Source organism: Neolamprologus multifasciatus, chromosome 17 (assembly GCF_963576455.1).
Source record: "Neolamprologus multifasciatus chromosome 17, fNeoMul1.2, whole genome shotgun sequence".
NCBI classification, from domain to species: domain Eukaryota; kingdom Metazoa; phylum Chordata; class Actinopteri; order Cichliformes; family Cichlidae; genus Neolamprologus; species Neolamprologus multifasciatus.
The window spans coordinates 18,571,064-18,595,454 of NC_140455.1; the positions used below are offsets into that span (position 1 = coordinate 18,571,064).

The 24,391-nt window shown below is 38.6% G+C and overlaps 1 protein-coding gene across 2 annotated transcripts in view; it reads left to right on the top strand.

Moving 5' to 3' along the window:
• LOC146499268 (leucine-rich repeat-containing G-protein coupled receptor 5-like) overlaps positions 1-24,391 on the top strand; it is a 48,580-nt gene that overhangs the window by 19,327 nt on the left and 4,862 nt on the right. Inside the window, exons 5-19 of one of the 2 annotated variants that reach the window (XM_085138119.1) lie at positions 5,191-5,406; positions 6,642-6,713; positions 12,451-12,519; positions 12,843-12,914; positions 13,401-13,472; positions 15,404-15,472; positions 18,099-18,170; positions 18,423-18,488; positions 19,414-19,485; positions 20,371-20,442; positions 20,859-20,984; positions 21,378-21,520; positions 22,857-22,940; positions 23,406-23,649; positions 24,236-24,390. In XM_085138119.1, coding sequence (XP_084994245.1) covers positions 5,191-5,406; positions 6,642-6,713; positions 12,451-12,519; positions 12,843-12,914; positions 13,401-13,472; positions 15,404-15,472; positions 18,099-18,170; positions 18,423-18,488; positions 19,414-19,485; positions 20,371-20,442; positions 20,859-20,984; positions 21,378-21,520; positions 22,857-22,940; positions 23,406-23,649; positions 24,236-24,390 — 1,604 coding nt within the window. The remainder of the gene's footprint in view (positions 1-5,190; positions 5,407-6,641; positions 6,714-12,450; positions 12,520-12,842; positions 12,915-13,400; positions 13,473-15,403; positions 15,473-18,098; positions 18,171-18,422; positions 18,489-19,413; positions 19,486-20,370; positions 20,443-20,858; positions 20,985-21,377; positions 21,521-22,856; positions 22,941-23,405; positions 23,650-24,235; position 24,391) is intronic. The other variant, XM_085138120.1, reaches the window with a different exon arrangement.

The window sequence follows — 24,391 nt, forward strand, 5'->3', positions numbered from 1 at the left end:
AGACAGACAACTCACATTCCCACCTATGGGTTCTTTAAATAAATAAATAAAGGCAGATGAACAACCATTGATACCAGGCAACTATAAGATGTATATCTTGGCCCCAATGAGACTATTAACTCTTGCAGCACCGGGTGTTCGTAATTTTGGTTCAAGTGAATTGATAAACTTTTTGAAGGTAATTGACTCACACAGTTGTGTAGATATCCCAGTCCTGTTGTCTCGGGATGCATCACGCTGCCTTGCCTGGGGTTAGCTTCTGTTTTCTGGGGATGAGGGTTGAGTGTGCTCCCTTACCTTCTCAAGGTAAGCTAGGTTAGCCTTCTTGTGTGAGCTTTTCAAATGCACTTTAAGGTTTGTGGGATTTTTTTCCCTTTAGAAATGTCACTCATAATTTGTCTGTTTCCACTACAAGACACTTGCTTTATCCAAAACACAGTCATATTCAAAGTAATCCCAAATTGGACTCTGGCGCTTTCTTACGACTTTTCCTGACATGATTCTGCGCGTGGATGGAGCAGCAACACAGACGACTCGACTAACGTACTTGCCACCTGCTGGCATAATGAGACACAGCAAGAAAAAAATCTGGAAACTAAACTTCATTTTCACCCTTGACTATTGTATGACACGCACACATCAATGAAAACTAAACAAATTTTTCTATAAATTCAGTTAATTTTAGTTAGTTTTGTGAACACTCATTCCAGTTTTAGTTAGTTTTCCTTTTTTTGTTTTTATTTTTATTTCCGTTAACGAAAATGTTTTTTCACTTCTAGTTTTCGTTATTTCGTTAGTTTTCGTTAACGATAATAACCTTGTCAAGGACACATCTAAAACCTGCAGGACATCTGCTCTTAAGGCCTGGAGTTGTCTTCCCCTGGTTTAAAGGGTAAATTAGGTCAGGGTTTGAAGGGTTAACTCGGTTTCCCTGGGTCTTTGAATGTGTTATGAACAGAGATGGGCAGTAACACTGTAATTCGACTACTTTTTCAAGTAACAAGTAATGTAAGGGATTACTATTGCAAAAAAGGTAATTAGATTACTGTTACTTTCCCGTAAGCACGCCACGTTACTGCATTACTAAAACTGTGATTTTTTTTGCAAGAGTGACAATGACGTAAGCGAGTGCGACGTTCGTGGCAACAGCTGTGTGCAGATCAACAAAGAATAATATATCGAGTATGGGAGAGAGTATGAGCATGCAGCGTTTAAAGCGTGGAAGTACTGACCTTACTTTGAGTTTGATTCCGTAAAAAGTGACAAAAACATTAGCGTCCGCTGTTCACTGCGTGGGAAGAAAACTTCTTTTTACAGCGAAAAAATCCTTAACCTCTTAAGCCCCAACGCCCCCTGATACGGGGGCAAAAGGCAGGAGATCAGTTAGGCTTGGGGCTTAAGAGGTTAACTTCCAAGCAAGCACCTAGTGTGCAACGACGTAATGTGAAATTTACAGAGAAACTCGCAGATTCTTCCACTGACTGCTGCGGCACATCTGCACCAGGGCAAACCTCTGCCTGCTATACAGGTGAAAATAGAGCAACAGGACCGCTGAGTCTTTGATATTTTCTGCTGTTTCACTTGCATTTATTTGAAAGACTGAGTGTAAACACAAAAAACTATTTTATTTTATGTGCTGGAATGTGCAGAAAATAGGTTTAAATATTAAACAAATTTCTTCAGTCAGAGAATGGTGCATATAATTTATTTTTTGCTTGATGCATAAAGTTAAAAGACTAAAACTAATAAAACAAGTTTTAAAAAGAGACTTTTTCATTTGATTACATTTTATATGATGGATTATGCTGAAAAAGTAGAATTGGGCTGAAAGATCTATTTCTTTATCACCTATTCAGGTTGTAAATTATGTTTTTAAAAAGTAACTAAGTAACTAAGTAATTAATTACTTTTGAAAATAAGTAATCAGTAAAGTAACGGGATTACTTTTGGGGGGAAGTAATCAGTAATTAGTTACTGATAACTTTTTTCAAGTAACTTGACCAACACTGGTTATGAATAAATCTTCCTCTTTTTGGTACCAGTACTGGTTTTATTTTGTTGTATTTATCCGCGACAGCTTAAAGGCCGGTCCGTGAAAATATTATAGGACATAAACCGGTCCATAGCGCAAAAAAGCGAGCGCTGTGCTAATCCCTTCGTTTCATTTTACTCTTTGGTGGAAAGGAATGTGTCTCACACACACGGCTCAGTATATTAATGTATGTAGTGCAGCGAGTGTGTTCTCTGAGCCTGATAACACACAGTAATTATACTGAAACTGTACCTCTCTCTCGCTGTGTGTGTGTGTGTGTTGGGGGGGGGGGAGGGTGAGAGATAAGGGTATAAGAATGGAGACGTCTGAGTCTTTCTTTTGGTCTAAGGTCTCTCTCATCTATCTAATGGACAATTATGTGAAGTCCCATCCTTCTCTTCTCTCTCCATGTGAACAGAGGAACTACTGTTAGGATGAACATACAGTCAGCTCTCTCTTTATATCTACAGATCTTGCATGTTTATGTTGCACGGCCTGCAAAAGAGCTGTGAGTTTTCTGCCTGAACTCAAAACAGCAAAAGTCAGTAAAAGGGAACTGAATGATATTCAGTAACTTTTTTAAATTAATATTAAACTGATCAACTAGAAAATTAAGACCAGACCCTTAGACATCTCTGTGCCTCAAATATTCCCACACCCAATCAGACAATCACTGAGTTTAATCTGAGCATGTAGCATTAGCAGAATTATCATTTATCCTATATGCAACATCTATATCTGAATCAAACTTCCCTGATTCAGAGCACAAATCAACAGGTGTTAAAGGTAAAATGTTCCATATTGGGAAATATTGCAGCACTGTCTATCAGATTTTATTCATATTATAAAAAACAGGAAAAGCTATACCAAGTATTTATGTATTATAATACTGAAATAAGTTGTATTTATATAGTGCTAAACACAACAAATGTTGCCTCAACCCCTAAATTGTTGTGTAAAGAGGAAACCCCAACAATCAGATGACCCAGTTTATGAGCAAGCACTTGGCAACAGTGAGAAGGCAAAACTCCCTTTTAACAGGAAGAAATCTCTTACAGAACAATGCTTAAGAAGGAGCAGCCATCTGCAACCAGCTGGGGTGAGGGGAAGGAAACAACAAAAGACACACTGTGAAAGAGAGCCAGAATTTAAAATGAATTAGGTAATGATTAAACAGTGGTGTATAAACTCATGAAGAGTGAAAACAGATGAGTGAAGACGAAGTGGTCAGTGTCTATTGCAGCGTAACTAAGAGAGGGTTCAGGGTCACCTGATCCAGCTCTACCTAACAACCTCTCTTTGAGCAACACAGTTAAAAATCAAACAGGGTGGTAAGACTGAAAAAAATGTTTTGATGCTGTAACATGTGTATAGAAGTTAATTAACACATAAACAAGACACAAACAAATTAAAATGGACCTTTAAATGCTTCAGTTCAAATAATTAAGCAATTATTTTTGCGTCTTTGCATTGTTTAATACCACTGCCTAACAAATGTTCAGTCACTCACTTATTAAGGCTTATTATTTAAATTTTCCTGCTTTTTGAGAGCTGTGCCTTTGTCCGACTCACAAAATCCACACAGTCACACTGAGTAATAAGTGTGGTTATTAAAATACCTTCATTTGACCTGAGAGCCAAGAGGCTGGTTGAGTGGTGCTTGAGCAGCCTGCCGATCATTCCTTTGCTGCTGGTCGAACACTTGATTTCTAATGTTCCTCTTGAACAGCTTCAAAGTGAAGTAAAGCCTTCAATTTTGCATTTTGAGTCTCTAAACATAAAGCTTTTATTGTACATCTCAAAAAGTAGATGTTTTCTGTTATTATGTGAATAATTTAATAATAATTTAATCAGTAAAGAGAGTTATTAGTTCTAAAGTGTCTTAATTATGTAACTATAATGCCGCATTAAGTTAAAAATTGCAGAAAGGATGGCTGGGTTTTTTGTACTTTTTATTAAAAATGAGAAATTAGTATGTTATCTGCCGGGTAGAAGTCAAAGGTTCCATCACTGTATTTAGTCATTGTTTTTGTTTTTGTTTTTGTTTGTTTTTGTTTTTACCATTTTTTTAGTAACTGCACTTTTTTGTACTGTATGTTGTTAGTTTCAAGAAAAAAGAAAACTCTTCGATTTAAAAGGCTGTTTATTCACTTTTATGTTTCTACAGTTGATTCAGAAACGTTGCTAGATTTCTAAATACCTCCAAACAGAAAATTTAATTTTGGAGCCAACCCTAAATCTTGTCTTGGAGCAGCTTGAAAACAATTCTTGTCCCTAATTTATTGATTAAACCAATCTGGGAATCTATGGCTATCGTCCCAGTCTCTGGGGACAATGGCCAATAGTTTAAGATTTCTGATGTTTCTATCTGATATCTGGAGCTAGCTAGCCATCCTTTCCTATGTGCAAATATTATATGATCATTGGGTTTTGAAATTATCTCTCGTTTACTGGCAAAGAGCAAAAAACTTTTAGTACCAAAAATCTTACATTCTGCATAATATATACAGTTATGTGTTTGCACCAACAGTCTAGCTAAAAAAATCCAACCTGACTCATTGGCAATATGTATACAGAATTGCTCTGTGAAACTTTTTTTTTTTCCGCCTGCCCCGTTTGGTTCTTTTGCCATCAGAGTTATTGTCTAAAGGCGAAGAAAGATGCCCAACGGATTTACTTTACCAAATAGACCATGCCGGCCTTATTTTATTTTATTTTCACTTGCTACACACGGGACAGACTTGACTGGGGGGAAAAAAAGGGAGAAAGAAAGAGGAAAAGAAAAACAGCGGGGAAGAGGAATGGTGATAAAGGGCAAAAAAACAACAAAACAAACAGACAAAAAATACACATATCAATCACCTGGATCACCTGTTGAGAAAGAAAAAAGAGAAAACAAGCAAAAAAAAAAGAGAGCAATATAATAAACAACATCATCGCGATGATCTATGTGAATATAACAGTAAATACTAAATATTGAATATTATTGTGCAGCACGTAAGATCGACAGCGCACAGTGTGCTTTAAGGTAGGAGCCAAAAAGGGTGTCGTTTGTGTGTGTGAAACTGTGAAACTTAATAAATGCATTTACATATATATGTACACATAACTGTTTGCTTGAATGTACACTTAAAATCAGTGTGTATATCTCTTCATAGCCGACTGGACGCCAATCATATCTCTAGTGTTCCCGCTGGCTGTTTCTCCGGCCTGCGTTCACTGCGTCACCTCTGGCTGGATGATAACTCTCTGAGGGAGGTCCCAGTGGAGGCTCTGGGCGAGCTCCCTGCCCTGCAGGCCATGACACTTGCCCTCAACCACATCAGCCACATCCCCGACCATGCCTTCAGCAAGCTGGGCCGCCTGGTGGTGCTGTATGTATACACAACTTGGGTTATCCAGAGCAAACAAATAGAGTAGAATAGAGTAGAATACCTTATGTGGCACTAGGGTTCCATTGTAGATGGTTGGAATGTGTACAGGACCGTCTTGGAGGACCAGTTAACTAATGGTGTTGGTAGTAGATTTGCTGTTAAACTAGGCTGGTTACCAATGAAAAGAGCTGGCTAAATTTGGTTTATTTATGAGTAAATCCAACAGTGGTTGTCCATAGCAAACATACAAACATACCTAACATTAGATATAGGTAGATAGTTTATTAGTTGGCTAACTTACTCAGTTATTCTGTTATAATTGAGACATTTTTTAGCATAGATCCAGTAGCTGTAATCTCAGAAACTGATTTCTGAGATTTGTATATAAACATAAAGAATCTGTAGCAAAAGGGAGAAAAAGATTTTGCATGGTCAAATGGATTTCTTTTATTTCCTGCTTGTAGGATGATTTTTATTTACCAATCAAGTTTAAGTCAGACAAACACTCTGTGAGGAGATCAAAAGGAGAATCGCATTTACCAAAATGAAATCTTGAAACAACAAAATCACAACAACGGTCACCTTGAGGCTGTTGTTGTTGTAATTTGGTGCTATATAACCACTGACTACCATCTTACAACAATTTAGCTTTAATTTTTTTTATCTTTTTAAAAATGTATCTATATATTTTAAAGTTGAAAATTTTGTAAATGAGTTAAATGATAAATAAAAATTCATTCTTTGCCCATATATCTGCTTCAGATTCAGAAAAATAGTTGTGTGTGGTGTAATTTAATTTAAACTTGTTTCAAAAAGCTTAACTTAAGTTTACTGACCTTAAAACATCAGGATTTAAATCAGATCTATTCTTCATATGCAGGCTTACAGAAACTCTTTTCCACTTTTTGGGTAGTGTTTTTGTTTTTATCTGTGTGTTTTTGTTAGGAGCATTAAGTTCAACCGTGGAAGCGACTGTCCCCGTCCGTCTGTATTAGTTCCTTAATAACATGCAAGCTCTCTGTTTGTGTGATGGCATTCAGTGCGGCAGCATTGAAGTCTGCTGTCATTCCTTTTGTCCAATCGGTTTGAAGCTAATTTGCATGAAATTACCAAAAGAAAAAAACCTTCTTGAGAGACTCCTGGGCCCCTTTGAAAGAACGCGCACACACACGCACACACACACAGTCTTTGTCTGCTTCATTAGTCCATCAGTCTCTCGCTCTCTCTCTCCACAGGCATCTCAACAACAATAGGATCGTTTCCATGGGACCGAACTGCTTCCACGGACTCCACAGTTTGGAGACGCTGTGAGTTTCTGTGTGTACGCTCGTGTGAGTGCGTGTGAGCAGGAGTTGGAGCAGTCAGGGTTGAGTTGGGGTCAGGGTGAAGGGTTAGGAGATGAGAGAGCCTTAATTTTTACATTTGTAGAGGATCCTTAATGGGATTTATGTTCAAAGAACCTGCACTGATTTGGAGGAATCTTTTTTCTTTCTTTTCAAGAGTTTCATCTTTAGCCTACCTTAGCACAAAGATATAAGGAAACAGAGAAAGTACCAGCAAAGCTCCAGAGAACGCCTTAAAGAGCAATGTTAGTACTGCTCTTTAGCGTACATATTTTATTTTGATGTGGTAAGGCAAGCTATGTAAAACTGCCAGTTCAGATCTGACAGTTCAGATCTGTGGCTTTGAAGAGAATAAACAGCTTGATGATCTTTTTTTGATAAGTTGGAGCCCACATCTTGCTGGTGCAAATTATATATCGAATAGTTTGAAAATTATGCCCTCCATCCCTGCATTTATTACAGTTTGCAAAGGCATTCAGTGGGCTGGACTGGATTACCTATAAGGCCAATTCTGACTATCAGGAGATAGTTTGAGATCCCTGCAGTAAGTAATAAATAAACGTTAAACGAAGAAAAAAAAAATTGATAAACCTGAGGGTTTATCAATCAGGTTTGATAAACCCTCAGGTTTATCAAGGGTTTATAAGGGTTTACCTTTATTTTTTTAATGTTGTTTTCTGTTATATATGTATATTGAGGCTCAATGTATATAATGGCACTTTACAGTGGCCCTGTGAGATCAACTGCACTGCAACACCAGCAAATAGAAAAAGGCTGCAAAAACACGTAAAACACAACGGAAGTTCACGTTTCTTCATGTTTGTTCTTGATTTCTTAAGTTGCAGTCTGTTTGATGAGCCGTCATATTTATTTTGTTCAACTTAGTAAACAATCCAAATTATAGACACCAAGGAGACAGGTCAGTCACGCTGATGGAAAAAATAAAGAATCTGGAGCTTTCAGATAAACAATAAGATCCACACAATGGAAAAACATCAATTTTATTTCCTTTATCCAACTCAGGGTCATTGGAGGGCTCAAGAAACTCGAGAGCAAGAATTGATGATGAAGACAAAGATTGAGGGAGAAACTCAATAAAGACCGTGAGCAGGGTGGGAAAAGAACAAAGGAAGGAAGTAAAAACATGAAAGGCTGCTGACTTTCAAAATAAAGGCAGAAATTAACTAATACAGGGAGGAAGACTAAAAATAGGTGGTAAAACCCTCACTTTTATCACAGAAGTTAGACGCTTTATTTTAGATTTATATTCTATTTTGTCATAAACATATTTTTACAACCAACTTTTCCAAGATCAAAACATCTATTTGTGTCATTTGTAGGTATATTATTAATATATAGTACAGTTTACTGATGGCTAGCAGCATCACGAGCTCCACATACAGCTGATTTTAAAAGATCTAAAAAATGGCGCGTGCTTGAACAGAAACACATGTGGGAATTTTCTGAGAAATGCTCGCTCTTAAAATGATCATCAATCTTATTTTAACCCTTTGCAATCCAAGCCAGTACACGCGTGGCGCTTTATGGAGAGATACCAGTTGTTTCTGCCGTCACCAGTAAGCATTTTACATGGAAATATTAAATGGAGACAGAGCAGATTAACCTGTGTGTGTGTGTGTTTATGTTGTGTGTGTGCGTATAATCTGAGGAATGTGTGTGTGGATAGAAATGTTTCTGTTTTCTCAGTCAACCAGAGAAGCAGGTTTAAACACACAAACATACACGGACTTCATTTGGAAATACTTCTGTGTGCGCTTTGCTGGCTCTGTGTGTGGCCTGGGCTGTATGCTAATCATAATTACTATTCATGCACACACACACTCATGGGCAGCATGTGTTTGTGTGTGTATGCGTGTTGGGAGGCTGTGTACCTGTATGATGAGCAATAATAAACCAGAGCAGAGACTCATGTTCATCTGAAGCTACAAACACAGACAGAGAGGGACCAGGAAAACGGATATGAGAGCAGAAAAAAATTAATGCAACCAAGCTCTGATCAGACCTAAAGGAAAACACATCCGGCTTTTAGAAGAACATTCTTTTGCTAACGTCACTGTCTAGTTGTGCTCCATGTTTCATGTAGGCCTCCTCCCTTTTGGCCAAATTAAGATTTTCTGGTTCCAGTAAGTGACGGAAACAGTGGTGAACAGAAAACCAAAATCCAGCTCTCAAAACTTCTCCACAAAAACCTTTGAGACTGTTTGTGGGTAACATGACCCAACCCACAAAAATAAAAACCACCATGCTGACTGACACCTGACAGTCAAGATAATGAGCCATAGCATGCTCTTAATTATTTTCAGTAGAGAAAGTAATATATGTCAATGTCTTAAGGGATCAGTTGGGTTTATTTCAACCTGCTGTATTTCCCATTCATTGGGTCTGTCGTTGAACTCTTCTAGTTCACTGGCTAAGGTTTATCACTCTATGTGCAGAGCTGACCTTTCCCACTGTAAAGGTGTTTATCCAAGAGTCAACCATTCCAGTACAGACTATCTAAAAATGATAACATCCAAAGCTTGTGTCGAGCATGGCTGATGTTCCTAACCCAGATTTGATAATGGTCGTCCATCCTTCCATCCATTTTTTTCCCCATTTATTCATTGGGTTGGAGCTTATCCCAGTTGTCATAGGGTAGCAGATGTCCAAATCTTGAGCTGACTTTCACTAACAAAATTGTCCTAAATTAGAGTTAGCCTTAATGCCTATGATGACTCATAACCTCTCACAGGATTTTTAGCACAGCCTTTAGTCCTAGTTTTGACCGATCATATCCCAGATTAATATTTCCAACGTAATCGTTCATGCCCCTGATGTTACGCTTCAAAACATCGAGAGTTAACATTACAAATTTGACTCAATATTTCCTGTTTAGAGGATAAATAGATTAGCTTACTAAGTGTAGCAAGCATTAGCAAGGCTGGGGCTAATCATGCTAACTGATGTGCATCTATGACGCTATAAATCAAAGTACAAAGTAATAAAAGAAAACACTTGTTACATGGACATGGAAGACACAATTATTCGGAGGCAGAATTTAAGCTAAAATGATATTTGATTACTATTTACTATTTAATGTAACACATTATTTGCTTAACTTCAAGGCAAAGGTTTATTAGTTTTCCTATCTCTGTAAATACATTCATTACAAAAAAACCTAATCAAAATCATTACATCAAAACTAAAATAATATATGAGAGACAGAAACAAGAAGGCTTGATACAAACCCACACACAAATCCAAAAATCCTAACCTGATTGTAGATGTCTGAAAAATCTCTCATCCAATCCCAAACGTCCAAGCTCCGTCAATAATAACCTTGGAAAACAGAAAGCATACCAGTTATTGTTGTTCCTGATCGTCCCCCGGACACACACATGTACTCACACACTCAGAACCAGACGGAAGCAATTTCAATTTAATGGTATTTTTCACAATGTGGCAGCTTCATTCCACACACAGTGGATTTGTGTGTATAATAGCCACCTGCATCCCAGAGATGGATGAGAGAACCTAATTGAAGCCATGTGTGGACTTGAAGAATGCTCTAGTCTCTGCTGGTGATGAAAGAAAAGAGCAAAAGAGGGAGGCACAGTTAAATGTTTCTTTAATAAACTCAAAAGATGGGGAAAAAAAAGATTAAGCTAAACATCAAACTTGAAACACAAACATTTACATGAAACACTTTTCTAATCTAAAGCTGACATTCCCACAGCTTCTTAAAAACTGCTTTTTTTGTAATAGAACCAACATAATTCCCAGTGTAGAGCTGGTTTTCTAAATGTGAAGCAGTTACCAGTCTGGAGATGAAATTTCCAGTTTAGACTGGTGTGACTTTGGTGCTATTTGCTTCCCAACATTCCTTGTTTAAAGCATATTATTCCCCAAGTGCAGGTGTTTACCATGCTATATTCCCAATCTAAAGGTTATCATTAAGAGTACAGAATTATATATAAAGTGTATATATTTCTATATACTTTACACTACAGATGGACCGATCTGATGTATCGGTATCAGTCCGATACTGACATAAATTACTGGATCGGATATCAGAGAGAAATAAAAAATGTAATCCAATCCATTAAATATCAAAAAAGCACCTCACAAAACTTGCAACACGGCGCAACTCGGATCATAACCGTAGCACGTTGCAGCAGTATGCGTCACGTGATAGAGCGGCTGTGTGTATTTGTAGCCTCTACCAAACCGGCATTTCATCTCCGAGGAAGTTATCCCAGAGAGAAGTAAAGCAAATGTGTAAGTTCATCTCTGAATGTTTGTAAAGCATTCCGGCGTTAAGCTTTACAACCGATATATGGAGCAACTCTCTCTCCCTCCCTCTCCTGCTGCTACTTCAATCATGAAACTGATCAATGATCAGCTGATCGGCTTTTCTGTCGCGAGTCCGTCTCTCTTGTTTGTTTTTGGCCCACTTCGCGCCAGAAAGAGGAAACCAGCGGCTGAACAACAGCAGCACGTTTAAGCTTGATAATCTGTTGTTAGAATTTATTTACTTTCTACACCAGGATCTTTTTCTACGCAGCTGACGGCTGGTAACTGTGCAGGGGCGGATCTAGCAAAGTTTAGCCAGGGGGGGCGATAGGGCATGAACAGGGAAAAGGGGGCACAAAGACATCCTCTTCTTTCTTATTCTCATTTAAAATGTCTAGCTTTTATTAAATAATTATCCGAATCTTACACCCAAAGTTTTAATCTTATGTAAAATGTATAGAAGTCCATTACTGTACATAGTAACTATTAAGTCTAATATACCCTAGTAAGCTATAGTACTTTTTCCTTTGGGAAGGTACCATCTGTGCAGTCTGCAGTTCTGTTGAAGAAAGATGTTGAATCTATTTAATTATTCTCGAAAAATAATTTATTTCAGTGCATTTTTTTTCACACTGCATCAAATTAAAGTTGATTACATCGATTAAGCATCATGAGGTGGAGGGTGGGGGGTTCCCTATCTTTTTTTAGTTTTAGAGCCCTATTAGTTAGGTTGCTTACTCTTTAAAATACCAGAATAAGGAGGATGGTGTAGGTTTAAGTTTATTAGATTGATCAGTGTTGCTGAACTATGAAATATTTTGGGTGCAGTGCAGTTTTTGCATACAGGTATAACAGAATAGCTTTAGTGTTGTTGTTTTTTTAACTTGAGTATGAACTTATACAAAAAGAAGCAAGATATTAAAAAAACAGTTTTATTGATTAAAAAACACTATATCGGATTCATATCGGTATCGGCAGATATCCAAATTTATGATATCGTTATTGGTATCGGACATGAAAAAGTGGTATCGTGCCATCTCTACTTTACACTATACTTTCAATTTGAGATTTATCAATACTAATATGGGATTTATGTTCAAATTGAGAGTCCACAATTCTCAGTACAGAGATTGTATTTCTAGCCTAGACTTTGCCATTGCCAGTATAACTGGTGCTTCCTGCTACTGGTGGCCAATTCAATTATTTTTCTAATTCAAACAAACATTTTTCTAATTTATAAACATTTTATTGTCAGAAATATTACAGAAATATTAGTTTTCTTCTTTACTGATGTGAAAAGTAATTAATTCAACAAAGTTCAGCAGAAATTTTTAGCACCTTGGCATTTACACACCAGGGGGCGCTGCAGAAGACGCTACATAAGGAAATCTCTCTTTTTCTTCCTCAGAGATCTGAACTACAACAGCCTGATGGAGTTTCCCACAGCCATACGATCACTCAGCCACCTCAAGGAGCTGTGAGTCTCAACCGACTGATTGAAAAAGGCATCTGTTTATCCACAGCAGACATGGCTAGCTCAGGTTCTCCGGTTTAGCAAATGTTAGCATATGAGGCAAGATGTGGACAGCATCTTATGCTTGACTGTTTCCATATTTGATGAAAAAGAAAAAAGGACAAAATCAATAAAAAAAATTCCCTAAAAGTTAGTTCAATCAATCACGATTGTCATCAAAATAACGAGAAGGGCGAGGGAAGCTTCCCAGCAATCATGATGAAATGAAGGAAGGAACTTTATAATAACACATGGTGGAAACTAATTTCCTTTATCTTCCCATTTAGCGGATTCCATAGCAACAACATCCAGTCTATCCCGGAGCAAGCCTTCACTGGGAACCCTTTACTGAACACCATGTAGGTACAACTAATAACAGATTCAACAGATTGCAATATTTTTTACTTCCTGGTTCCAAAATTAATGAGGATAAAATTAATAATCTGCTAAATTCATCTATTATTTATTATATCCTCAAGATAGTGACAGTCATGGATGATGATCCTTCTTCTTACTCCATCGTCACCTTGATAAAAACTTTGCTGATGAGTTTTGTTGAACTAAACATGATGTTTATGGTCGGTGATAATTATTAGTGATAATAATTTTATAATAATAAGATCATGAAACATGTTTTATTATGCTTTACGGTGGGGCATGCAGAGCCCCTCGGTTTCTCAGTTCGATCCACTGTCATATGAGAAATCAAAAAGTTACAATAGCATGGTGGCTGTCTCCATGTTTATATGCAGCATCTTAAGTAATTTTGCTAACCTCTGTTTTACACTTGTTAGCCTCTCACTGAAGCCTGAGATGAAAAACGTGTTTTTGTGGACGTTTTGCAGATTTTTTTATGACAACCCAATTCACTCTGTTGGACGATCGGCCTTCCAGAACCTACCAGAGCTTCGCATGCTGTGAGAAACACTCAAATTCAACACACAAATAACACAGCACAGCACTTTTATAGATTTAACTAAACCTGTTAAGTGCTTCAGTATGTTTTGGGACTTTTCTGCCTGACAAACAATAGAATAGAGATATTTTTACTTCTGCCTAATCAAGATCAGAGACATAAATAAGTCTCAAAGCAATGAGTCAGTTACAACTACTCAATCTTTTCTAAATATTCTTGAATCCCAATTTAGATTGAACTGTAAGGACCTTCACCTTCACACCAGAAACTCCTTCCAGACATTCAAAGAGGAGACTGGCATAACATAAACTCCTCGAACTTTATGAACCAATAATATTCATAAAGGTCCAAATGATCATTTCTAGACAAACAGACGTAAACTAAAAGGGAAACTGATATCAAGGAGCAATTTTTTAAACATGTCTACATAAATATGGGAACTTTGTTCCATTCTTAGAAGTCAATAAAAGGAGCAGGGAATTTTACCCCCAAAAAAAACAAACAAGAAAACAACAGGTATTTTAGACATCTGTCCAAAACATCTGCAAAACTACATTTATATTGTTACTTATTAGGTAAAAACAAACTGAATTCCCAATTTTATACCCAAATTTAAGCCAACACACTGCACTTGAAAGCATAACATTCAACAAATTAAAATATTTTTTTTTTTCTGTTCAGGAATGCAAGTAAAGTATTTAAATATTTAAGCAAGTATTTAAAAATTACAAAGCTTGTTCATACAGGCTGATTAACAGATTACAGAAACATAAAACATGATTTCAGTAATTGCCAATACTGTGCATTTAGGATAGCTATGGCATATCCTTCCATTGGGTGGTGCGCTAATAAATGTATTAATCACTGTATATCTTCTGTTCGATTGATGGATGTTCATTAAACATGAATAAAGTTCCAAACAAGATGAGTCTATGTGCAATAATGCCCATGACCCAAATTTCTGTCTAACAATCTTGTCACAGATATCTATATTATCAGTATTACATAATTTCTGCTCTGGATTTCCAGTCAACACATTAAGCATGTGAGATAGTTGTTTCTTTTTTATTTCTTTCAACACGGCACCTGAAGACATTTTGCTGGACCCTTCATGCAGCATCACAAGTCCTTAAGTTATCTTTATTTCAGGAAAACAAATTACATTTTTCTGATTTTGTTTTAGGAATATATCATTAGTAAAATCTTTCAAAACCTCAGAAGTTTCAACTCTGCATCAAAGCAAAATGGCATGACAACATAAGATGCTGGACCAAAATGGCTTACATCTGGATGTATGGATGGCATAAAGCAGTAGCTGTGGAGTTAAAGAGATGTCCATCTGTCCTTTCCTTCAGCCACTAAAGACAGGTTCAGTGGTTTCCAATGAACATATCCATAAACTGAGTTAAATACCATCCAAAGCAATGACCGACTGTCGCAGAAGGAGAACACCAAGACTGAAAGGCAAGGTTTACAAGATGGTAGTGAGACCTGCTGTGATGTTTGGTTTGGAGACGGTGGCACTGAAAAAAAGACAGGAGGCCAAGCTGGTGGTGACAGAACTATTGAAGTGAAGGAGGACATGCAGAGGGTGGTGTGGCTGAGGAGGATAGGGGGTTTGGGTGAGAGTGGGTTAAGTGATTCCCTGTGGTGACCCCTGAAGGGAGCAGCTGAAAGAAGAAGAAGCAGCACTGATAAACTGAAGTCGAAGCTTCTGTCTTTGAACCTCACAGATCCGCCCCATGACAGATCCAAGTGTTGACAGCTTTAGATGAGAAATATCAAGTAATCGCTGAGCATATATGACATGCAGACTCAACCTCCCTGTTGCCCTTTTGTTCAGTGCAGATGTTAATTACGCAAATAATGAAACGCAGTAAATCATTTTCTGCTTCTCTTAGCTTAAACGCTCTTTCCGTGTCCAACTCTCAGATCTCTGAATGGAGCTGCAGATCTCACTGAGTTTCCAGATCTGACAGGAACCAAAAGCCTGGAGAGCCTGTAAGTGACACACGCACACACGCACACACACACACACACACACACACACACACACACACACACACACACACAGAGGAATGTTTCATATCCGAGTGTGTTTCTGAGAGCTGAACACCACAAATCACACTGCTGTTATTAATACGCAGCAATTATTATTTTATCTGACAGACTGTAACTTTATTTTTCTGCAGCTCAGCGTGAAATTAAAACCCTTCTTTCTCCTTGTTGTGACCCACTTTTCCGTGTCACAATAAACACCTTGGCTGTGTTTATTTTCTTGTCTTTTTCCATTTAAGCTCATTTCTGAAAGCAGTGTGTATTTAACAGTAACCTCACGCTGAACCAGTAGGTGGAAATAAAAAGTCCAACCAAACAAACCGTCCCACATTCTTCCATTTGACCCTCTCCAGTGTTAACCCCCTCTCCAACATCCTGTTTCATCCTGTGAATCCAAATTCTGCACGTAGCTGTTTTCTTTAATCAGACTTTTCCATATTGATGATTTATTTTTTCATATAATGAGCTTGGACCGCTCACCGTATTATTCATTACTGGATGAGGGAGTCATTCCACCTTAATGCAACTTCAAAGCACCTCAACACATGGCTGTAAAGTGTAATGCACTGTGGACGCCCCTGGACACATCACAATGTTTCTACATGCTATTTAACAAGCATATACAGTTTATTTTACACAATTTACAATACAATATACGCAAACATGTTGTGTACTAACCTGTTTCCAAAGAAAACAAGACTACAATAAATGGAAAATGGTTCAAAGACAACAATAACTTAATTTCAGATTTAATCACTTTCTTAAAGGCTTTACAGGCCAAAAGAATCTGTGTTTGGCAGATTGTTTTTTTTTTTTTGTTGTAACAAACTTTCTAGCAATAAATCTTATAGCACTAGGAAGCCTGTTTATTTCCCCTTTTCCTCTGATGTGGAGCCACATTTTCAAGGAAAATGCATCTGTGGGTTGCCCCCATGAAAAACTCAGATCTTCTTTGCCAATGCCAAACAGCTTATTCTGCTACCGACTCTTGTCTGGTGTCGTTTACTGGATTGGATGAGTGAAGTCTGAAGAAACAATTTGTTCATTAAACAAACAGGTAGCATGTGGAAGAATCATGTGCAGCTACGACAGCCTGGCACCTCCTCGTCATGCTTGTCACAAGCTTGGACACGCACTGCTGAGAGATGACATCCCATTCTTCAACCAGCATTTGCTGCAAGTCGGTCAGTGTGGGTGTGTTTGTCACTCTGACAGGAGCAGCACAGCCAAGCTGATCTCACAAGAGTTCAGTCGGGTTGAGGTCAAGACTGCAGGCAGGTCGTTCCGTCCTCTCCACTCCCAAATTCTGGATGTGGTCTCTGATAAACCCCACTCTGTGGGGGCAAATACTGTCATCTTGGAGTATAGATTTTGGTCCCAGACTGTGGAGATATGGGATTGCTACAAGTTGCAGAACCTCATCTCAATGTCTTTCTGCTTTAAGATTGCCTCCAGTGATGCAAACACCTGGAGTGCAATAAACTCAAAACAAAAGCCAAAAGCAGAATAAGCTGTTTGTAATTGGCAGAGAAGATTTGTCAATTTTTTCATGGGTGCAAACCACATACTCAAGTCTGCTGCTCAACCAACAAATTAATTTTCCTTACAAGTGTGGCACCATTTAAGGGGAAATAAACAGGTTTTTCAACAGTATAACATTTACTGCCAAGAAGCACTGTCACAATAAAGAAATAATCAACCAAACACAAATTTCCTTACTTCTTGTACCTTATTTAATGTTAAAAATTGAAAAATCTAACAGTTTTGCTATTATTTTTTTTTAAACGTCACGATCAGTGCATGAAAAGGCTGAGAAAGTTCTATAATCCTACTTAAAAAACAAATGGGAGAACAGAAACACCACCATTTTGTCCAGACTCCTTTAGGATGGACTGAGGTGATGTGGAAAACTGTCCTCTGCGCTGACCAATCAGGTTCTTTTTGGGAAATCATGGACGCTGCATGCATCCAGATGAAGACCTTGCTTATTTACGCAAGACCATGCCATCCTCCATGATGGTATTGCAGAGGCATTAGTGCCTGTGGGGGGGAGTATCTTGTTCATCCGTGACAGCAGCATTGATGTTGACCGGTTTCTACAGACTTTGAAGAAACATATGTCACCACCCAGATTCCCAGCGTCTCTTCATGAGAAAGACGTGCATATTTCAGGATAGCAATGCCAAACCCCATTCTGCATGTATCCCAGCCCTTTAAAAACATCTGGAACAATATGAAACTAAATATATGACAAAGGCAGTCAAGATCTATGGAGCAGCTAGCTAACTTGCAACAAGCAAGAACTCTTTTTAAAGAAGGTCGAAGGCATCACACTGTGAAATATTCCCTGGCACATTCTTTTTAAACATGTTGCTGATGATAAATTTGTAATATGAATGTAATATCTGTGGGGGAAAAAAACTTTTTTAGCATTTTATCTTTTAGGTTGTTTCAATTTCATAAGATTTCCGCTTATTAGAAACAGGGCTGTGAATACATAACACATTTTTAATGTACTTCTAAATTGCTCCCGTGGAAAACTAGTTCTGTTTTATCTCTCTGTGTGTAGGACTATCACCGGAGCTCAAATCACCTCATTGCCCAGTTCGGTTTGTGAGCAGCTTCCAAAGCTGCAGCTGCTGTGAGTCCAAACACAACAATTACATCCACATCTCTGCATGTCTCTGAACACTGAACTCAGGCAGGTCCCTGAAGGCCCTGTATATCATCAGGGACTATTCATGTCTGTCCATCAAATCATATCTGCTGTTGCTTCATTTATTTCAGATATTTTTTTAAGTCTTGGCTTGTATGCTGGGAGCTGCTGTGATGTGTTCAGTGTGTATAGGAAATTACGGTGCTGACAGCTTCAACTCACTCTCTCCCTCTGCAGCGATCTCTCCTATAATCAAATCCAGACTCTTCCCAGCTTCTCCGGCTGTGAGAGCATTCGAAAAATGTGAGTTTAATGTTCATTTTACATTTAATTAAACTGTTCTTCTTAATGTTTTATTGCCTTTTTTTTTGGGAGAGTCAGATATAGCTTATTTTTTGCCCGTGAAGCCTTTAAGACACAGTTATTAAATCTGAAGTTACCATAACAATCAATAAAGTACAGACAGCTGTGCATTATGGGAATAATTATCACCCTCATAGTCTATTTCTGACCAATCAGGTCATTCAGGAAACACTTGCTGTAAAACAGATTCTTTAGTGATGTAATGGAAACAACGATGGCTAATATGTGTGTGTGCATGTATGTCTGTTTTTGTGAGGACCGCAGTGAGTTCTGGGCCTTGTGAGGACATTTTGCACAGTGAGAGTTGAGAGTTTGTACAGTTCGAGGCTTCAGATTCAGTTTTGGGGGAATATGAGTTAGATCAAGTGGCACCCCCCCACCACCACCACCACCACCACCACCACCCCCCAAAAAAACAAAACTGCAAAAACTGCAAAAACTATCCAACTTTGCGGCAGGAATAAACACATTTATAACCTGCTATTATTTAGTCTGTATAGCTAATTTCACCTTGGAGAACAACTGTATTTAACTGACCAACAGATTACCCTGTGGTTAATTGTACTGGCAGACCATTCATGAAGTCTGTACTTCAGTTTTGGTGAATCACATTGAAGGAATTTATTTTATCTATTAATTAGCAGGTATGTGTGCCCGTGTGAAGCACCCATACAGCTTATGGATACAACTAATCAACCAGGCTAGCTGGCATTTCTCCACACTCCAGCCTTTCATCCAAACCTTCTCCATAAACCATGTTTCATTTACAGTCCGAGAACTCAGGTTGATGGAGCGGCATGTGAATGCATCATATGAGCGATGGTCCTCTCAAAGATAGAAATACAAACATGTGTGTGTTTTTCAGTGATCTGCATCACAATGTGGTAGAAAAACTGGAGGAAAACACATTCGCTGGTCTGCTATCACTACGTTCACTGTAAGCATGCAAACACACACGCGCACACACACACAGGCACATCGCCAATTTAATTGGCCAGCAGATCCTGAGCAGAGATCCCTCTGTAAGTATTTCCAAATGGAAACTCACTTAGTCATCCAGGTGGTCCGCTTGTGGATGGGACAGGTTTGATGCTATGGTTTGGAACAAAGACAAGAATTTGCACAGCACTACACCTGATACTACAGCTCATACTAACACTACACTTAGGACTATTGTAGTTTTGAATATTTGCAGCCTCCAGTATTACAGCATCTCAAACTGAGAAACGAGACATGCCTCTCTTAACATTACTGCTAATTTTATTATGGTATTACAGACGTAAGAGTATTATGTGCACAGTTTCTTTTATTCTGGGATTAGAAACAAAGACCTGCTGTTTCGTAGGCCTGTGGTGCTTTCGCTTTAATCCGAACTAACAGCCTACGCAACAGCAGAGATCAGGTCAGCGTACAAAGTTTACCAACAGATTAAAGTGGAATAAACAAAACTGGACAAAAAATACAGAGAAGGTTATGTGTCTGCACACAAGGTATTCATAGGCTAAAATACAATCATGAAAAATTAAAAAGAAGATGAAACGCATTGATTTTTTGCATGTTTACACAAACCCTGCAGACTGGGTTGACAACCAGAAGAACATCACAGTAAAAAAGAACTTTTTCAATCATCTGTTCAATAAAAATGTTGGTGAGTTCTTTCTGTTAAGGAAAAAGCAACTAAATCTCAGGCACCACGGCTGGTATTTAGCAGAACTAACTTCTTGTAGATTTAACTGACATATTTTTTTATTATCATAAATCACTATTTCTGATCACATGAATGCTGGTTTGTTTTCTGACTTCATGTTTTTCTATCCTGCAGCGATTTGTCCTGGAATCGACTGTCATCAGTGAAGCCAAACTCGTTCTCTGCTCTCCCTGCTCTCACCAAACTGTGAGTTCTTTATCTGTCTGAACATTGGTTAGTAGTTTTGAAACCATTTTTTAAAAATTCCTTTTTTAAAAAATAGATAGTGTAGTAGTGGAGAGTGGACAGGAAAGCAGGGAGAGGAAGTAGACAAAGAAGCGCAGCACAGGTCGGACGCAAACCAGTGAGCTGAACGTGTGCCTGGAAAACCATTTTTGATTGAAAAGTTGAGGAAGCACGTTAAAACAGCTGCTAAATTTTCAGCAAATATGTTCAACTGCCCTTAAATATGTCATTTTAAGTTGAAGATTTGTGGTTTGTGTGAGATTTTAACCTATAGATGTCCAGGAGACGAGAAAATGGCCTATTTACCTTAAATTTATCTGAATTAGTTATAGAATATAATTAACTGGTTTCCACACTGGTTTCCTCTGTTCTTGCAGTGACTTGTCATCCAATAAGCTTTCTTCTCTGCCTCTGAGTGGCCTGCAGAGTTTGACTCACCTGCATCTGGCTGGAAACGAGCAGCTGATGGAACTAATAGCCCAAGAGGATCTGCCTCGAGTCAGGTGGGCATTCACTCATAAACAAAGGAAGACATATTTGTATTAAGAGACGTCCACGTACCACCAGACTGTGATGCAGGACCTCCAACATGGTTATCAGGAAGCAGACTTATCCACAAATCTGTCCTGCAATGCAAACACTGCTGATGTGATTTAGGAAAAGGTTTGAATTAACAGCCACTTTGCTGCTGATTAACTCCTGTAGTGTTTAGATGTCACACACACGCAGATTCACACACTCACTCACACACACAGTGTAATCTGTCTCCTCCATCTCTGATGGAAAGCATCTAAAGGGACATTCCACTGAATAGCAGGTGCAATAAAATGAATTTATTTGAGCCATGTTTGGACAGATAGAGGTGTTTATCACTGTGTGCGTCTGTGTGTGCTCAGGGTGATGGAGCTTCCCTACGCCTTCCAGTGCTGTGCCTTCATCTCCTGTGAGCGGAGAAGTGGAGGTGCAGGAGGTTTGTCCTGGGAGAGAGAGGAAGCAAGAGACTCAGCTGGAAGAGATGCAGCTATCCTTTCCAGCCAAGGTGAACCCCAACACACAATGGAAGTTTTCACCTGAGGAACCAAATGATTACATACACCAACCAGGCATAACATCATAACCACTGACAGGTGACATGAATTATACTGACATCGCTTAATCATGGCAAGTGAACATGCCGTCTTCAAATTTTATGTGACCTCACAACTTACAGGTGTTAAAGGATGCTGCTAAAATCTTGGTGTCAGATACCTCAGCACATCTTCCAGGTTGGGTCTGGGTGATTTTGACAGCAATAGGGGGACAGATGTTATGTTATGCCTGATCAGTGTATTAATAAGAGGTAGACATAACTACTCGCTGGTTTGTGGGCTCCACATTTTAAGCCTCTGCTTTAGCGTTAACTTCATGGAGACGGCTGTCTGCCTCTTTATCTTGAGCCAGAGGTGATCAAGAGGGTGAATTCAGACAACACTAACTGGTTTGCTTAGGAAGCTGCATTCATTTCAAGTAAAAGACACAATTAACTGTACAGCAAACATGTTATTTGTTGGTTAATTTCATTAGAAATTCTCCAAATGGCTCCATGAGCACAAATACAGTCCAGACTGCCAGTTCATGGAATCCAGTTAATGGACCTAGCAGAGAGCTAGCATGTCTCTAAATTTTAAGTCTCAATTTCCCCCGACCTGGAAATTTTTCTATAGATGCCACAACTGTTTAGTAGCACGCTGTAAATGTTTATTACTGATGTAAAGGTTTTTAGCATGGGAGACTATGGGAACTGACACACTTTTGGAACAGCCTCAAGTGGCCACAAGAGGAACTGCAGTTTTCCGCTTCATGTTTCAGTGACAGAGGTTGCACCTTATTTAACTCCTCAGAAAACCCTTCCTCAGGGTACCCCCTTTAAGATGGGACTTAGAACACTGGACAGTGTTAGTTTGTTTCTATTTTTTTGTCATTCAAAACTACAACATGGAGCTTGTTAAGCATTTATAGAAAAAAAGAGGAAGAATCCAGCAGAGATTTGAGGCACTCCTCTACACAGAAGGTCAGCCCTAAAATTTTATTCAGGTCATCATTTTTCTTCATTAGATACAAAACTGTTTAGAAAAAAAAAGAAGCTAGGTCAGAGTGGAAAGCAGGTAATGGATGGGTGGAAAGTGGAAGGTTCCACAGCTTTATGTAAGATTTAATATGAGGTGTAATCAAAATGTCCCATAAAAAAAAAAAAAAAAAAAAGTTTCCAGTTTCAAATTTGGCTGATCACCAGCTCAAAGTTGTTTTTTCATCCAGCTTTGACTTAGGGATGCTTGTTTTTCCACTAAAAGTAGAAATAAAGCCAACATACTGCTGTCCTCACTGTGTCTCTGCAGTAGATCAAGATTGGGAAGATTTCCTGATGGAGTTGGAAGATGAGCCCAAACCCCAACACTCAGTCCACTGCAGCCCGGCACCAGGTACCAAAAACCCCTGTCTGTCAAATTAAAACACAATAAACACACATCTGTTATATAAAAATTAAGGAAACACAACTCTGAAACAGATTTTATTAGTTTTAGAGAATTAAATCAACAGCAACTCTATGATAGCCGAGTCTTTATCATCAGTGCTACATTACCTATGAGGATTAATTACTTAAATCTTTATCTGTGAGAAAAATCTCAGCTCTACATTTCTACATTTTAAAAACACCTCAGTTGCACATAAGAGCTTAGAGGCACAATTCTTTGGCTTACAATCATTTCTGTATATCCATATCTTATATCTTATATCTTTGTTTTAATTTAAAAAAATACTTGTTTTAGATGTAAAACACCAGAGGGCGCTGCAGGAAGGGACTTTTATCATTAAAGAAGCATAAATACTAGTTGTGTGTACAAAAACATTTAAAAGATCGTGTTAATGGTTTATGTTTCCTGCAGGACCTTTCCGTCCCTGCCTCCACCTGCTCGGCAGCTGGATGATCCGTGGTGGGGTTTGGCTTATCGCAGCAATCTCATTGGTCAGCAACAGTCTTGTCGTCCTTTCAGTCTTCTTTTCTCCAGCCACTTCTCTCACTCCCCCCAAACTACTGATTGGCTTACTTGCCCTGGTGAATGGCCTGACGGGAGTGTGGAGCGGCTGGTTGGCGGCAGTGGACACTTGGACATTCGGGAGCTTCTGGAGGTAGGACACCAAACCAGAACAGACTGGGGACTCTGGGTATCACTCGAGGGATTTAGGAGGAGATCAAGGAGAAGGGGGGATATACTGTATATATTAAGGAAATTAGGGATTGATTATTTGGGGAATTTGGGACTACTTTTCCAAAGAGTGTTTTTAATTACCTTAAAAACAGTTGGATTAGAATGCTTTGAAAGCACTGTGGATTACAGGGACCTTGGGCACACTGGAATCCAGACAATGACGTAATTTTTGGGGACTCACGAGACATTGTGGATTTATTCTGGAACCAGGGAACAGTTGATTTCTGAGATTCTCAAAAACAGGCAGGGTAGTGATAGATACAGTGAGAGCACTCTGGAGTCTTAGGACAAGCTTCTCATTCCTATTGGCATGAGAAGCTTGCCAATAGGAACCTTATAGATAAACAATAAAATACATCTATCACATCTGTCAGAGAGACTACCCATCTGTTGTATATAAGATGTAGTGATGAGTACTAAACCTGAGTGTATAGTGGTGAACAAAAACAAAACAATCGAAGATTTTATGAGTGGAGACAGATGTGTTTTGACATTGTATGTTCCAGGTACGGGGCAAAGTGGGAGAGCAGCTTCCTGTGTCGACTCAGTGGGTTCCTTTGTGTGTTTGCGTCACAGACCAGCCTCTTCCTCCTTACCGTTGCTGCTCTAGAGCGATGCGTGGCCACCACTGTAGGACACAGCAAAACTGCTAGCAACAGTGG